At 37.7% G+C, this 16,788-nt stretch overlaps 1 protein-coding gene across 1 annotated transcript in view; it reads right to left on the bottom strand.

The window, feature by feature from the left end:
* The window catches only part of LOC109030883 (facilitated trehalose transporter Tret1), a 96,173-nt gene extending 81,266 nt beyond the window's left edge, over positions 1-14,907 (bottom strand). The window contains exon 1 of the mRNA XM_019042079.2: positions 14,654-14,907. Coding sequence (XP_018897624.2) covers positions 14,654-14,708 — 55 coding nt within the window. The 5' untranslated portion in view covers positions 14,709-14,907. The remainder of the gene's footprint in view (positions 1-14,653) is intronic.
* Positions 14,908-16,788: the final 1,881 nt, after the last annotated feature.

Below are 16,788 nucleotides of genomic sequence, written 5' to 3'. Positions count from 1 at the left end.
CAAAAATGCCAACATAACATTTTAATTTGTACGTTTTGCAGTGGGCGTAGTTACGTTAGCGTTTGTTAAAATGTAAAATCAGCATTTGAAACTTGTCGGACATCTTTTTCACAGTATAAAGGCTAAATCAACATTCAATTTCTTTCCGTGTAATGTTTTGGTACCCCGTTTCTTATAGCATAAACAAGTCCTTTTCATAATCCACCCCCGTTTTGAGGGTGCTATATCTCTCCTTTATATCTCTCTGATTGTGAGCCTCCTAAATTGGGCAACGTGAAGCTCATCTATGTAATCTCGCTGGGAGTGTGGCGCCGCGGGGGGAAGGGGGTGGAGTCGTTATCGGGGACGATCGGGCGTTAACGGCCCTTTTGACAGCTTACACGTGACGAATTTGTCGAAGCCGGCACATTGAGCCACTGATAGCGGCGTTTCCGCTAATTTGTCAAAATTTATCGAGTTCTCCGTAACCCAGGCCAACGCTTTGGCCCCCGTAACTTCGTAACGTCATTGTCTTTAATGAGGATGAAAGGGTGGTGGATGATTTTTGTTAAAACTTTGACCCCGCGAATATGTCTTTAAAAGTATAAAAATGATGGCATAAAGAGGACGAAAGGTACTTGGGTCATCCTCGATGATTTTTTGTGTGCCAACAAATATTTTTTCTTGAATGAAAAAATACTGATGATGCGTAATTGCACTGGAAAAAAAACATATTGGATCTAAAGTCCAGACTCTTGAAAACATTGACAAGAAAAAGGACTCTTGATTCAAGCAGATTTAAGCTTAAATCAAAAGGAAATCCGTCCAAATTGAGAGGCTTGGTTCTTGATTTAAGCTTAAATCTGATTGAATCAAGAGTATTTTTTCGTGTCAATATTTTTAAGAGTGTGGACTCTAGATCCAATGTGTTTTTTTTTTTTTTTTTTTTTTTTTTTTTTTTTTTTTTTTTTTTTTTTTTTCTTCTTCAGTGTTGCTCATCTTGGAAAACACTTAGGTGCATAGGAAAACTAACGGTACATACGTTGTTTCTGACTCGAGTCAGAAATTGTAGTTTCAATTTGTTGAATTTCCTCCGATTTAAGATAATGTTTTGCCTAACCCAAGCATTTCATTTTTCTTACTCCTAGATAAACTCAGCTTGAATCACGATAAAAAATATTATATTTAAAAATTATCATGCAAACACTTTTCTCAGTGAAAGTTGTTCCTTACAAGCGCCTTTTCTTGGGGAGACTCCGTGTGATTTACACTGTGTTTAAGAGAAGTTTTAAGGACGTCATCAATAAAGAAATTCCAAACAGTAAAAGGACTATTTCAATGAAACTTCTGTGAAATTCAATAGTTCCACTTTGAACATTTACTAATACGAGGAAAAACCATGCTTTTTCACCACAAAAAGTACGAAATACAAAAAGGAGAGCATTACGTTTTTATTAAACGGGCACAATTTTCGGAACCCTTACGGAAAAGAGGTCTGGGGTTGCGTTACGAAGCGTTGCAAAGGGTGGGGGGAGGGGGTTAGAAATTCCAAAAAATTCCGCTATGCATAACATAGGACACGAACATAACATCACGAAAGATATATAAACGAACAATAGAAGAATTTAAACACCAAAACTCAGAAATGCTCAACAGTAAAATTACAAAAACAGGAAATCAGTTGAGACTTAGGTTGAAAAAAAACCTGTGTGGATCATAAATCTTAAATAGCCTAGAGATCATAAAAATAAAAAAATGTCAAGTTTATTAGTCTAATTTAATTATTTGTATTAATAAAAATTTTGCTCCCTTAGGGAAAGAAAAAGGATAGGCAAAGAGTTTCATTCAAAGATTCAAAGCTACCAAATGTTGGATTCTTTTCCCTCTGAATTTGACTGGAAATTAGCCGACCATCCATTTTCCGACCTTCCGCCCACCAAATGGACGTATCTACGCTAAAAGGAACTATGTACATAAGGTTTGCGTGCAACATACACTGGAAAAAAACACATTAGATCTAGAGTCCAGATTCTTGAAAACATTGATAAGAAAAAATACTCTTGATTCAATTGGATTTTTGCTTGAATCAAAAGGAAATCCGCTCAAATTAAGAGGCTTGGTCCTTGATTTAAGCTTAAATCTGATTGAATCAATAGTGCTTTTTCTTGCCGATGTTTTTAAGAGTCTGGACTCTCGATCCAATGTGTTTTTTTCCCCAGTGTAGTTCGTTTCAGTATAAATACGTCCAAATGAAAACTGAGAACTCGATGCGTCTCGAAAAAATAATTGCGCGCCCCGCTGCGTCTCAGCAAGTTCGGTCGGGGCAAACTTCGGTTGAAATTGTAATTCTATGCAGGCCGCAAAAGCCCCGGAGCCGAGCATTTTAGCCGTCAAAAAGTTCGGTTGCTGAACTTCTAAGAGGGCAGCGTTAATTTTACGACTTTCCCAGTGATGAGCTGGGCCGGTTTTATCGGACCAAATCTTTCGAGCGGAGTTTCTTCACAGCTCGAGTGTTCGGGCACCGATTAAGGAACTGATATGGGCCGAAACGGCTCCCGGAGATTATGAGAATGAGATGGCGTGGAAAAAGGCTCTGCGCTGCCAGTTTTCCCGCCAAAACGTCGAAAGTTTTCCCGCCAAAAGGTTGAAATCCAATACTCTCGAGGTGAATAAAATCGCGACGGACATAACTAGGAATTGAACCGAGTATTTTCCAGCGGTTCCATGAGCCGCGCGTGGGATCTCAGGCAGCGATGCAAATTGAATCAGTGAGTTCAAAAACACACCAACTAGGGGGAAAAAATGTTTAGGAAACACCTAAAACTGCGCAGCGGGCGAAGAAGTTAGTTTGAGGAAAACCTTTTTGGTGCCAAAGGACAAGTACTCAGAGACTTTGTAAAGCACCAAGTTGAAATCGATACATCATGTTTGATGACAGAGAATTAAGCGTTTAAAAATTTCCGAGTTGGTGTGTTTTCGTTCTCACCGACTTTTAGATACCGATTTTTCATGGTCTGCCCTCAAAAATGTATATTTTTTGACCTGAATAACGCTTGAATATTTATATAACTTGTTGGTACAAGGTATACTGAACCAAAAAAAGAAAACAGCAAAATCGGATGGTCACCCGTTCCCCTTGAAATGGCCAAAAATTGGCATTTCCAATGAAATACTTCGATTTTTCCCTTTCCCCGTCGCTGTTTCGAGCACTTTCTGATTGCAATTTAGAATTTTCCTTTTGCGTGCAGATGCTTCTATCCATAAGTGTTACTCAACCGCAAAAAAGTGAAAATCGAAAAAAACCCGAGTTGGTGTGTTTTCGAACTCACTGATTCAATTGAGTCGGCGTACAGTGGATCTAGTCAATAGAGGAAGTAGGACAAAATTTCGAAACTTTGAAAGCCTATAACTTCGTTTATACAAAACTTTGAGATTCTAAAAATTGTTCCATTGGTTTTCCCGTACAATTTTCTCTATGAAACACTCCTAAAATTCAAAATGTGACGAATTAATCATCAAAATTTGCAGTTTTAGTCAAAACTTTCGTGTCCAAACTTTCCAATTATCTCGACCCGCTGTGCGACACTTGTCCAGGTGCAAGTGTTGAGCGAAACTGACCAACGGAAAAGGCAACAATTTTTCAGCAGTGATGCCGTGTTTTCAGTTTTAGAGTCCCCAAATAAAGTGGCAGCCCTGTCAATGTATTTGCTCCTATCTTTGCGTGGAGAGTTCGTCTTGATGTAGAGGTGGACTCTCAGGATAGCGTGGGATATCCCCTCCATTTTGGCCTCAACTTGAGAGCTTTTTTTGAGCTTGGGAGTTGATTTCAGAGAAAACCAGAAGCACCATCGTGTTTCTCGCGAACTTTTACCTATGAGTCTATAGTCAAATCGCAAAATTCCTCACACATGCAACATCTCCATTTCACCGAAAGTTCCTGAAAATTTCAAGGCAAAATGTCCACAGCTTCCCTCAAAAACAAACATTTCTTGAGAGCTTTTTTCGAGCTTGGGAGTTGATTTCAGAGAAAACCAGTGGCACCATCGTGTTTCTCGCGAACTTTTACACTAGTATCAATTGTCAAATCGCAAATTCCTCACACATGCAACATCCCCATTTTACCTAAAGCTCCTGAAAACCTCAAGGCAAAATGTCCACAGCTTTCCTCAAAAACAAACCTTTTAATAATGAAAATTTGGCAACTCTCGAACGTTCATACGGCGTTCTTCCTTACCACGGCAGCGTAGGAATAAATCTTATCCGGGAGGTGTTATCACAGCCGTGACATTACGTCACACCTATTCAGCGGCTCCGGGAACCCATTCACCGCGGGTGGATTCGATTCTTTATTCGCGCGCGTTTTCCACCCCCGCCCCCTTCGCCCCTCCCCCCCCCGGTGCTCGCGAAAACGTAGCCCGGGCTTTGGCGGGTTTTTTGTGTCCTTTATCCGGGGCTCACTCCGGGGGGGGGGGGGGGGGGGCTCGTCGGCCCCTCGCTAACTTGCGGATGTGATCTGTTTGCTCGTTTGATCCTCCCTACCTCGCCCACTCTTCCTTCTGCTACCCTATACGCTACGTGTAGGGGGTCCTCCTAACCACCCCCGCCGCACGGTGGATCGAGTCAATAGGAGAGGTCGGACATAATTTGGAAACTTTAAACGCTACGCTAATATCTCAATTCATACAACATTTTGAGGTTCTGAAAGTGGCTCCATTGGTTTCCTCGTGAAATTTTCCGTTATGGTCTGGTTACACGATCAAATTCCCGTCAAATTCCGATCAAATGGTGATTGGTGCGCACCATCTACCATCAAATTTCTGCGGCCTGCAAAAATTTGATGGTAGATGATGGAACCGTGGGGCTCATCCTTCATCTGATTTCCACACAACCGTGCTTATTTCGTGCTTATTTCAATCAACACGCTGTTTTAATTCATTTCACTCATCAATCTGGATAACTCTCTACCGTCATCCTGGTTATAATTTTGATCGGAATTTGACGGGAATTTGATCGTGTAACCAGGCCATTAGAAACACCCCATAAAATTTAAAATATGACAAGATAAACATCAAAATGTGCGGTTTTATTCCAAAACTCCATGACCGACCACTCCAATTGACTCGATCCATTGTGCGTCGGCGCTAAGCTAGTGTTGGTGGTTTCATACGGTGTGAAAATACGGGGGGATACTCGATCTCGAATTTGTAGCCTCCAAGGTTGGATCCGGTCGCCCAGGAGACCTTTTCTAATGGGTTTATTGTATTTTTATTTATTTGTGATCGTCTGCGGAAAAAGATATACTGGAGGCCTTTTATAATACTAGGGGGCTACGCCCCCTGGCCGCTACGCGGCCCAACCCCCTGAAGGCGCTCCGCGCCATCAATAGGCCGCTTCGCGGCCCTATTTTTACCCTCCTATCGGTGTTAGTTTTATTTTTCCCCTAAAAAATTACGATATGAGGTATACTTTACTTTTAGAATGAAATAATTTCTGGTTTTGATGAATAAAGAAACAAAATTTTTTTTTTGAAGTCTAATGGACGCGTTTTGGAATGACTACTTGATGAAATATTGCAGTAAAACAACGAACATTGATGATCAGGTAATAACTAAGAAATTCGGGAGACGGGGATCGAACCCACATCATGATTTAAGTGGACGCTTTCGACGTCTTTGACGACTCGGCCACCGCTCGTCTTGTGGAAGCAGGGGCGAATCTTGTGTAGATAAGTGTAGAGCTGATGCGCAGGCTACACAGCTACTGCGCAACCTCCTCGACCACTGCGCATCCTCCCGCGCATAGCGGTAGCAGTCTCCGAGCATTCTGAAAATTCACTCACTTTTATAACGTGATTGTAAAAAAAAACCTGGGTCCTATTTCCAAAATCTGAATAGAGCGGGCTCATCTAGGGCCAATTACCCGTCGATTACCGCAAAAAACTTAGAAATCGGCCCGGTAGAACGCTCAAACGAACTATGACAAAAAATATAAATTTACATTGTTTAAATGGGAGAATTCGCAACTTTACCACTTAATATAAAAAAACCTAGGCCATATTTTGAAAATCTGAAAAGAGTTGGCTTATCTAGAGACAATTGCCCGTCGATAGCCGCAAAAATCATAAAAATCGGCTTTGTAGAACGCTGGAACTAAGCGTCACCAGTTTCGCAAAATTAGGAGGCTTGAGAGCTTATAGTATAGATACGCGACGTTCAAAAGGGGCCGTCCAAAAATATTGTAACGCTCTCGGCAGGAGGAGGGGGGTCGAGTAGAGCGTTACGCCATTTTGTTATTACGTGTTAAGGTATAATATAATATAACCTAATAATATAATAATATAACCTAAGTTTGATTAAAACAAATAAATATACACTTATAATATGTTTAGTAGAAAAATATAAATTTTAAACATAAATTTTATTTTAGTTTAAAAGTTAGTAATTGTATTATATGTATATGAGTCTAAAATTTGACAAATCTAAAAGTTTAACATTTAAAATTTAAAAACTAGAGCAATCAGCTGTAGTTCCGAAAAAAATTCACCACTTCGCGCTGCTAAAATCCGACTCCGAAATCAGTGATGATTTAAATATCACAATAGATATTTTAAATTCTAAGACTCATAAGTTCTAGCAGCATACGTCTGGAATCCTTAGGAACAAACGCGAGCTTTGAAAGTTTAATAATAAAAGCTATAACTTGATCTCAGTTTCTCTTAAGTGTGAGAGAGACAGGTCACGGTGGGAGAGAGATATCTGCAACTGCTGAGAGCGATCAATCGCGATTGGTTGCATCAAGGTCATCATGCTTAACCCTACTTTTTTCTGGGGTCAAGTTTCAGAGCTTCAAAAATTACTTGTCGCGTCGGTTTTAGTGTCAAAAGGAAGGATAATGTTATGGCTAGAACGTATAACTCTCCGATTTAAACAGAAATTCATTTAACTCATAAAATCTCAAAGACTCACGTGGAGCTGTACGGACTCTAGTTCGGAAATTAGTTCGCAACCTCTTAATCTGAGATACCTATCTTCCGATTTAAGCCATCAATATATTCTTCCATCCCATTATGCAATCCATAACATGCATGATATTTACGCCGTTCAGAATAGAAGTTTTAAGAGCTGTGAAAATCACACCTCCTGTAGTAATTCAGTAAGACAATCGGATTCCTCATAAATGGAGTGATTTCTTATTATTAGCTTTCGAAACAATGATCTAACTGCTCTTGAGTAATACATGCCGGTCATAACATAGTTAAGAGGTAGAAAATCAATATGAGAGCCACTTAAAACTGACCGTTCGTCATTCAAACTTCCATCATACTCCTCTCTCCTCGTTCAAACACTCAAACAGGCGAAAATCAAACCATGCGACTAGCGAAAAACATTGTAAAGTTCAGTAAAATTGTGCGCATTATCATGACCTGAACTCCTTAACTTGATTGCCTGCATTGTCTACTAAAATCTGCACTTAAATTCTATCTCAAAAATTTAATGGACCCGGTGTTACTTTCAATGAACTATCTCAAATCTCCACGGAAAAACAATTTAACCGTAAATAAACCTAGATTTTTCATCTTGAATGCGAAGGTGCCACACAGGAGTGGAAAATTCTATCCCTCGTCAAATTGCGAAACAGGTTGCCCACAAGTGGCACTTGAACCAGAGAGCTTTTGTCTTTCGACTCTCATCCTTAGAGAAGCCACGATTGAGGATTAGTGCCTCCACACTTCAAATTTTACGTCTTCAAGTATATCCTATATTCAAAGGGAGTTTTATGATACAGCGAACAGCCTATTATAGTGCCATAGTAGATGGTATTTTTTTGTTTCAGAACTCCTTTGTAAAAAGATTTCCTCTCCTCGAATGGCGTCCAATTTCCTAGTTGTAATAATTAGATATATTTTATAGTTTGGATATCCAAAAAACACATGTACACCATTAAGTGATGATAAGTGACAATTAGTCAGTAGAACTTCAAGGATTCGCGCTTGAATAAGTACCAAATAAAAATGAGCGGAGAAACAGCAGATAATGCATATCTAATTTTTGAGAGGTTGGGATTACATTTTTTTTATTCTCTTAAAATCACACCATTTATCGCTAGTGTCTGGTTTTTAAATCTCTGTAAAGTATGAGAGGATTCACGAAAGACGTTTTACTGATTGCATCTCCTCTAATTTAAATTTATAGGAGCCGTTTGGATCACTGGAAAAAAAACACATTGAACCTAGAGTCCAGACTCTTAAAAACATCGACAAGAAACAATACTCTTGATTCAATCGGATTTTTGCTTAAACCAAGAACCAAGCCTCTTAATTTGAGCGGATTTCCTTTTGATTTAAGCAAAAATCCGATTGAATCAAGAATATTTTTTCTTGTCAATGTTTTCAAGAGTCTGGACTCTAGATCCAATGCGTTTTTTCCAGTGATTATACGTGAACTAAGATAAATCAAATCTTTCAAAATTAGTGAAAAAATAATTGTCCATATTTGTCGCTCCTGCGTCAAACTACTGTCGAAATTACGGAGGACGGAATGATTTGGGTAAATCTGGGCACATCAAAAAATAGAAAATAACCTTCTTTATCAAAACTGCTGCTCTTTTTGAGCTCCCTCTCTTGAAGGAGAGCCTCCCTATAATTGGATTGCATTTTGCAATTTGGAGCTATAAATTCTAACTCATCTGAAAAAACACTTATGTGCATAGGGAAATTAAAAGCACATTCGTTGTTTTTAAACCGGGCCGAAATTTATAGTTCTTGATTGCAAAATGTAGTCCAATTATGCTTTCAGGCTATCCGAGGAACAAATCGCCAATCCCCCTCCTCACACAAATAGATATTCGCCTATCCCTAAGAGAATTGAATTTCTCTTCTTTCTTTTTTTACTATTAATTACTATTACTACCATTTTTTGAGCGAATGTTGCAAAGTTGTTGTTTGGGTATCCTTTGGAAAATAAAAGTACAGTACGAAAATGCAAAAATGACACATCTTCGTATTTTCAGAATGACGGGTACAAAAATAGGGTGACTTAAATTATGCTTAAAAGTTCAAAAGGTCATGGATATTTTGGGGTCCATAGGACTAAACGTTACGCTTATTGAACTTATGATTTTATAGTACAGAATAAGATTCATAACTGAGGAGCTTGGAGGACAAGGCGCATAAGTGCAAATTTTGACAAAATAAGATATTAATGATTTCACGGGAAACTTGTCTTAATGCATATTCTGTAAAAAATCGCTCCGGAATTCCAATTTTTAAGCATCGAAAAGTCAGTTTGAACCTTTTTTTTCGCCATTAGGATTCAAGCAATTTCGGAACTTCAAACACTTATTTCTCGAAACAACAAAAACAGCACTTAGGCGCCTTGTCCTCCAAGCCCCTCAATGGTCCTTCTCATTCCATTCACAACTCAAAATTCCACAAATTAACACTGAGAGAAAAATCTCGGTGTATTTACTAAGAAAAGGGTAAAATTACCAAGAATTCAGGATTCTATTCGATCCCAGTTTTTCTTGGTAAAATTACCATTTATAGAATTGGTAATTTTACCGAGAAATCTCGGTGAAATTATTGAACTTTCTCGGTAATTTTACTGGACCTTGGTAAAAACGCCAATATTTTTTATCGACTGTGATAGAATTACCGAGATAAAACGGCAAAGTTACCGGGAATTGATAACCAATAAAAGTGGTATTAATACCTGAAAAAAACAGTAAAAATACCGATTTTTAGGCAAGCTTACCAGTCTATTTTGGTAAAATTACCAATAATTGGTAAAAAATTGAGATGGTAAAATTACCAACGGACCTTGGTAAAACGCCGAGAATTTTTTTCAGTGAAGCATCGGTGAAGAGTGGTAGATGCGCACTCAACTTAGCGAGGATTGTAAAAAGTAGGGGGGGGGGGGGTAGGGAGATGTTGCGAGTGTGTGTGTGTGTACCTGAAGTGTATTTGAAGAGTGAAATCACGGCTTCCTCTCGAAAACACCAATTAAAAATTCATGTTTACCAAGGTACGAAACACTCACTCCACAAGTGAGTTCGGCAGGTTCTGTTACGTGATTATTTACAGTTCCGATCCTCGTTTGCATGTGCAAGAGAGCTTCATTGTCCCACGTTTTTTTCACTCACCGATATTCACGTGAATGAGTCGGTGCAATTTTATCTTTAAGTTTAATCCGTTCTCCTACAGTTTGACATTGGTGAATCCCTTAAATAGTATTAAATATATTATTCTATCTCTCTACTTATTGAACTACATTTTGCAATTTGGAACTGTAAATTCTAGCCCGGTTTAAAAACAACGCATGTGCCACTAGTTTCCCTATGCACATAAGTGTTTTTCTAGAGGAGCCAGAATTTATAGTTCCAAATTGCAAAATGCAGTCCTAATAATGTTTCGTAAACATATTTTTTTATATTTATTTATGTAAATAGATTTAAATGCTATCTGGACCTTCTATTTAATGAGAGCACCAGTTAGCAGGAATTATGGGTGTCAATCATCGGAAAAAAAAGTATGACGTGATTTGTTCTTAGCGTTTTCCATCTGTTCAATTTTGATATCGAGAGGAATTTTGGAAAGGAAAAAGCGCTACCTAGTGACCCGCATGGTGAACGAAAGAGTAAAATTGACGAGTAAAACCATCAACGGGAACAGAAATTTAAAGAAAAATGCTGACTAACTCAGGGATACAGATTTCTGTCGAAAATACAGCGTATCAAGCTAAAATTCCAGAGGTCACCGTGCCATGATCCCGTTTAGTTTTATTTTTCACTTCTCGATGTTTGATTAGCGTTGGAAGATAAACTCTTAATTAAGTGTGCAAATATCGCAGCGTGTGATTCAACAGGTAGTAATTTCCCAAATTATTGCGTATCTAACATTTTAAAGTGAATCACTTCTGCGGAGTTCAGCAGTTTATCGTTCTGAGAGGCAAACGCCCATCGGCAAATCTAGGAAGAGGGGGGAGCGTGCACCCCCCCCCCTTCCGTTCCGCCCAAAAAAAGGAAGAGAGAAGGAAGGAACAGAGGAAAGAAGAAGGAAATATGCTTATACATATTTGGTGATATTCATGACGAAATTGACTCAAACTGCGTATTAGATGCTTCATAATTTCGAAAATCTTCGGGGGGGGGGGGGGGCTTCCCGGACCTTTCGGACGCCCCCCCCCCCCCCCCCCCCGGTTTGAAGTGCTTGGATCCGCCTGTAAAAGACTGATATACACAGGCCTGCCTACATCAGTACCATAGTGATCGCGATAAGTTGCGATTTGATCGAGAAATATGTCGCGATTATACGAACGTCAATTTATCGCAATATTATCGGATAAAAAAATTTCGATTTATTATTTCATCATTACATAAATTTGCATTAAAATCACTTTATTGTTGACGTCGATTTATCGCAGTATTATCGAGCAAAAAGTCGTGATAGATTGAGATAAAATGTCGATTTAATCGAACGCGATTTTAAAGCTATAAATTGCGACAGGAGCGATCATCTTCGCTCAGATGTTGATGATCCTAGCGATTTTATTGCCAAAAAATGACAACTTCATCTCAAATTATCGCAATTTTTTCTTTGAAAAATAACATTTGGGAATAGAGCTCTTCGCCTGTTTCTCCAGTCCTTGGTCACAGAAAGTCTTCAGTTGAATCTTTTTCAACTACACTCTTCTGCAACAGTGGCGTGGCGTGTTTTGCGATATATCGATTGATACGCCACTCAAACCTATGGAAAAGGATCGATAAACAGGGTGTTCACACCGAACACTCTGATAATCGATCTTTTACTATAGCTTCGAATAGGGAAATATCGATAATCGATCATTCACGCCTCGCCACTGTTCTGCAACTCTATGGCGTAGATCAACACAGAGGGGAAACTGATGTATCTCAGAACTTGGAAACATTAGCTACTCGTAGTATGCCTGGAGGCAAGGTTAATGGCCTCTGTTAGACGCTCCAACGCGTGCGATCAAAACGATTAATCCGTAATGAGATTATTCAAGTTATACAACTTGATAATAACAGCTGTATCACATGTCCGCAATTGTTCTTCTCGTGGATCCAAAAATCAGTAATTCACCGCAGATTTCTCTTTTTACCTCATGCCAGTAAAAAATAATAAAATTAGAAATAGAAACTAACTCTTTCTTGCCCTAGGTGAATAGCTGATAGTGGCTTCTTTATGCAATTTTCAGTGGAAAGAATGGGTAAGTTTTGCTGTGGTCTTTATTCCGTTGATTACTTACACTGAAAAAAAAGTGAAGTTGATTTAACATTCTGGATGTAACAAAGTGTGCGAGAACTTACAAAATGCTGCATCAACTGCTGCAGCAGTTTTACTTTAGCAATGTCAAGATGTAAAACTAACTGCCGTAGCGGGTAATTTAGCATTTGGTGAGTTCTCGCACACTTTTATTACATCCAGAATGTTAAATCAGCTTCTTTTTTTTTCGATGTATGGTTTTACCCCATCTTACCCCAATAAAAATGAATTCTGTGCATTTTAATATTTCCCCTAGATTGTCTTTAGACATAAATTGATCCTCAAATCGCCACCTTCCGCCAAAGTATCACAAGCGCCACTTTTCCAACTTTTAAAGACACAGGAAAAACTGATTTGCGACCACATAAGACTGAGTTTCGGCCTGAAACTTGGAATACTGACCCAGCACAACTTCCTGCTTTGAATTTTAATGAAATTTCTTCCAAAAAACATGTTTGTCTCTTAAAATCAGCGCGTTCTCGCGGCATTTGAAAACCCCTGGCGCTTGCGATACGGAAGCTCGTCAGGTGGCTTGTCATTTTTCCTAAAGCATTGTTTCCTACTGCAAATTTTTCTAATATTTTTTTCCTACTCGCTTTTTGTGCTACGAGTGAGATGTCCTACTGGCTGTTTTCCTAGGGGCATTTGTCCTAAATTCAATTTTGAAAAAACAACATATGGGTACCTCACAAGTTAAAGTTGTGGTCGCATGCCCACAAGTAGTAAAACTTCATCCTCTTCCTTGAATTGAGGGTATAGAAGGCTCAGATTGTGCTGTCTACTGTTCGCGCGCATATATTTGGCTCGCTGGGGAAATTTTACGCTTTCTGAAACATTTCCCTCTGCTCTACTGATGTTCACGTTTCAATTATTATTGGGACAAATACCCTTAGGAAAAAAACCAGTGGGACATCTCACTCGTAGGACTTACTGTACAGGGACAAAAAACGAGTGAGAAAAAATATTAGGAAAACCTGTTGTAGGAATATTTTCTTTAGGAAAAATGACCTAGCACCAGCTCGTCAAATTTAGACTGCACTTATGCGCCTTGTCCTCCAGGACCCTCAAACAGAGGAAGCGAAAATTTCTCTTTTTGCAATCCGAACTATATTCATTATTTGATCATTTTTCCTTGTTCATTCAATGACAGGATTCGTGATAATTTTGGCCGATAAACTGGACTGGGTGTTTGTTATGGAACCCAGCATGTTCGACCAATCGATTCGTCACTTCGTCGCAGCGTCGTGCTTTGAGATGAAACATCTTTGATTGGTGATTGATGGCTTGAAGTATCGGGAAGCGAGTTTGGGTTTTACGTATTTCTATCAAACGGAATTATGTGCATCAAGACATGAGCCCTGAGACCCATAGGAATGCACGTATAACAGGGCTCACGTCATAATGCACATAATTCCGTTTGATAGAAATACGTCCGATTAATCTTCGTAAAGCACTTATCAAGGAACATGTTTTTGTCTCCTTCATTTTGAATGCTATTCTTCCGTGACATTGAAACTTTCTTATCAAAACGAGACGAAGTGTTAACAAATAATTTACAAACGTAAACATTTGCGCATGATGGAGAGGGAAAGAGGGAGAGAGATAATTCATTTATTTTGGACAAAATGTCTAAGATATGAATCAAACCATTACCGCATCCAACAGGGACTAATACTGACCTAACGGGGAGTATTATATATCGTCATTAATCATGAAGCCTTTTTTTTCTCGATCAATTCTTCGTTTCAGAATACAGTCCGGCGTATTAATCTGCACAAAACTTCTCTTTGATCTTAAAACTAAATGTCATACGGCACTTATTTAAAAATTTCTGCGAGTTCACTCCACTCTGATTGTATACTCTGACTAAGGGTCAGAACCATCTTAAAATTCCTGAAACTGAGGTAAGGAAATCACCGCGGCATGCTTTACTTAAGTTCCTCAGTGGTACACGGCGAAAAATGGAATTGCTGTTTTAACAATTTTGCAGTCAAAAAAAGTGCCCGACATGTTTCAATGTAGATTTTACATATATAATAAGAAAATGCTGATTCAACCTCCCCAGTGGTTGAATTAGCTGTCCAATATTGCAACATGTACTTTTGAAATATTTCGGACATATTTTTTAACAATTTAATTGGTAAATCAGCAATCCATTTTTTCCGTGTGACTTTTTTTCAGCTTATCAAAAATGGTGAGTATGAACCCTGTATCGGTGATTGCTGTAACCCAAGAAACTTATTCCGCCAGAAGTTTCTCGTGTAAGTGCGTAAGTCCTACCATGTAGGAATAGTAATCGTCAATGAACTAACTTTGCAGACCAGAAAAAAGGAGAGGAAAATAACTATAACTCAAAGCCGTGAGAAGGGATGAAATAATTAAATATTTTACCTTGTAATTTATTTGTTGCAGGCAAATCCATATTATCATTTGTTTCTGCCATCATCTTCCTGTAAGTAAGGCAACCACTGCCAAAATAACACTCGTTATCATGCACAAATTAAATCTGAGGCTCCCTCAAAAATAACTTTTTAGTTTTAAAAAATAAAACTCACATATTGTATTTAAACTACAGCACCGGGAAATTGACGTGATAGCTAAACAATTTTAGACCGATCGATTTTAAGAAAAAAATACGAGTCAATTATATACCTCAGAGCACAAAAAACAGTTTATTTTTGTTTAAAATGCGATAAAAAAAAAAAAAAAAAAAAAAAAAAAAAAAAACATTTAAGAGGCGCACCTCTGTAAACTAAAATGAAATAAACGAAAAATAAAAAATTGAGTCGTAGATTAAGGGACCAGACGCAAAATTCAAACCAAGCCGGAAAAGGAAATGTAGAACATATCGGAGCACAGAGTGATGAAATCGAAACTTATCTCGCGGGAAAAAATAAACGTGTACACGCACAAAATGAAGCTATTCCGATGAGTGAATTATGTGGGTTTCGAACTTTAAAAATAGTATTGAGAAGGATGATTTGGAAAACTTCCGACGAATGTGTGAAAATCGTGGTGAATTGAGGTGAAAACACCAGAAAAACGATAAATCGCGCGATGGCCGATATTGACGCGGCGACAAAGATCGCAACTGGAGGAGACACGACTGAACTGTGATCGGTGTCATCGATCCACTTTAAAGTCGATTATGTTGCCAGATCGATCGGAAATCAATAATATCGCTTTAGCAATTGTTGAGATTTCGATGCCTCGTAAATCTGAAAGAATTGACTATCTGGAAAATGAGTGTATTTTATGTCAAGATTTTTCTCATCTTAAAAATTTTTATTAGAAAATTTTTTGGTTATCATTCATTTTGTCTTTCTTTTTTTGTTTGTTAATGGAGCTATTGCGGTGGATATACATCTTTTTTAGTCTTTTCCGTGGTGTAATCCATTTTTGTTTTTAATTTTTTTTAAATTGATATTTTATTTACCTACCTATTTATATATTTTTCATTTTTTTTTAATATTTTTTTTTGTTTTTTAGAAAAATCAATAATATCGCTTTAGCAATTATTGTTGACTCGACGACTTGTAAATCTGAAAGAATTAACTATCTGGAAAATGAATTTATTTAATTTTCAGAGTTTTCTCACCTTTTGAATTTTTCTTGGCAATTTATCTTGGTTTTTATTTATTACGTCTTTTTTTCTTTTTTTTGTTTTAAGCTTTAAAGCAATGAAATTCGCTTTATTTGTGAAAAAAAAAAAAAAAAAAAAAAAAAAAAAAAAAATAGAAGCATGTGACAGCATAAGTGAGTATTATTATAATTTGACTTCGTTTTGCAGTGAGGAACTAAAATTTCTGGCTCAAGTAAGAACAAACGTGTATACGATTAGTTTTCCAATGCACAAAAGTGTTTTTACCGATGATCCATATATTGTGGTTCCTTATTGCGAAACACAGTTCAATTTGAGTAATGCATTTTTGTGTGTTATCAATAAGATTTAAACGAAGAAATGAAAAGTCTTATAGTTTTGCATGCTGGTTGATCAACACATGTTCTTTGTTGCGCAACCGAGATGAAAATTAATAAACATGCGTGAAAAGGCAAGAATTTTTATTTATTAATTTTAATCAGTATTTTTCCGGTGGAGAACTGTGCTCATTGCTGTCTTGAGTAAAAGTATACCCTTTTCTGCGAATCTACAACCTTAAAATGTGTTTATTGTTTTTGGGTAATTTTTGCCAATTTTGCCCGCACTAACTTAACTTATAATTAACTTAAACCTCTCTTTTAATTGTTTATTTATTTCAATTTTTGAATAATACAAATTCAATTAATTTTTGACACTTAATTTTGACTTTTTCTAAAGGCTATAAAAATTAGGTCATTTAAATGTAGATTAAAGTGATCTGAAAATCAGTCATATTTATTGGAACGAGAAAATAAGATTACCAAAAGTGCGTACACTCATTTAAACCTTTGAACTAAAGACTGTTCAATTATGTTATGATAAGGTGTTAAGCTGCCGGAACTACACATTCATCCTCTAGGCTTTTAAATTTTCACGGATTGAGGCC

The sequence above is a fragment of the Bemisia tabaci genome, chromosome 9, assembly GCF_918797505.1.
Source record: "Bemisia tabaci chromosome 9, PGI_BMITA_v3".
In the NCBI taxonomy this organism is placed as follows: domain Eukaryota; kingdom Metazoa; phylum Arthropoda; class Insecta; order Hemiptera; family Aleyrodidae; genus Bemisia; species Bemisia tabaci.
The sequence above is the reverse complement of the archived record's forward strand: the minus strand, read 5'-3'. Positions and strand labels throughout refer to the sequence as shown.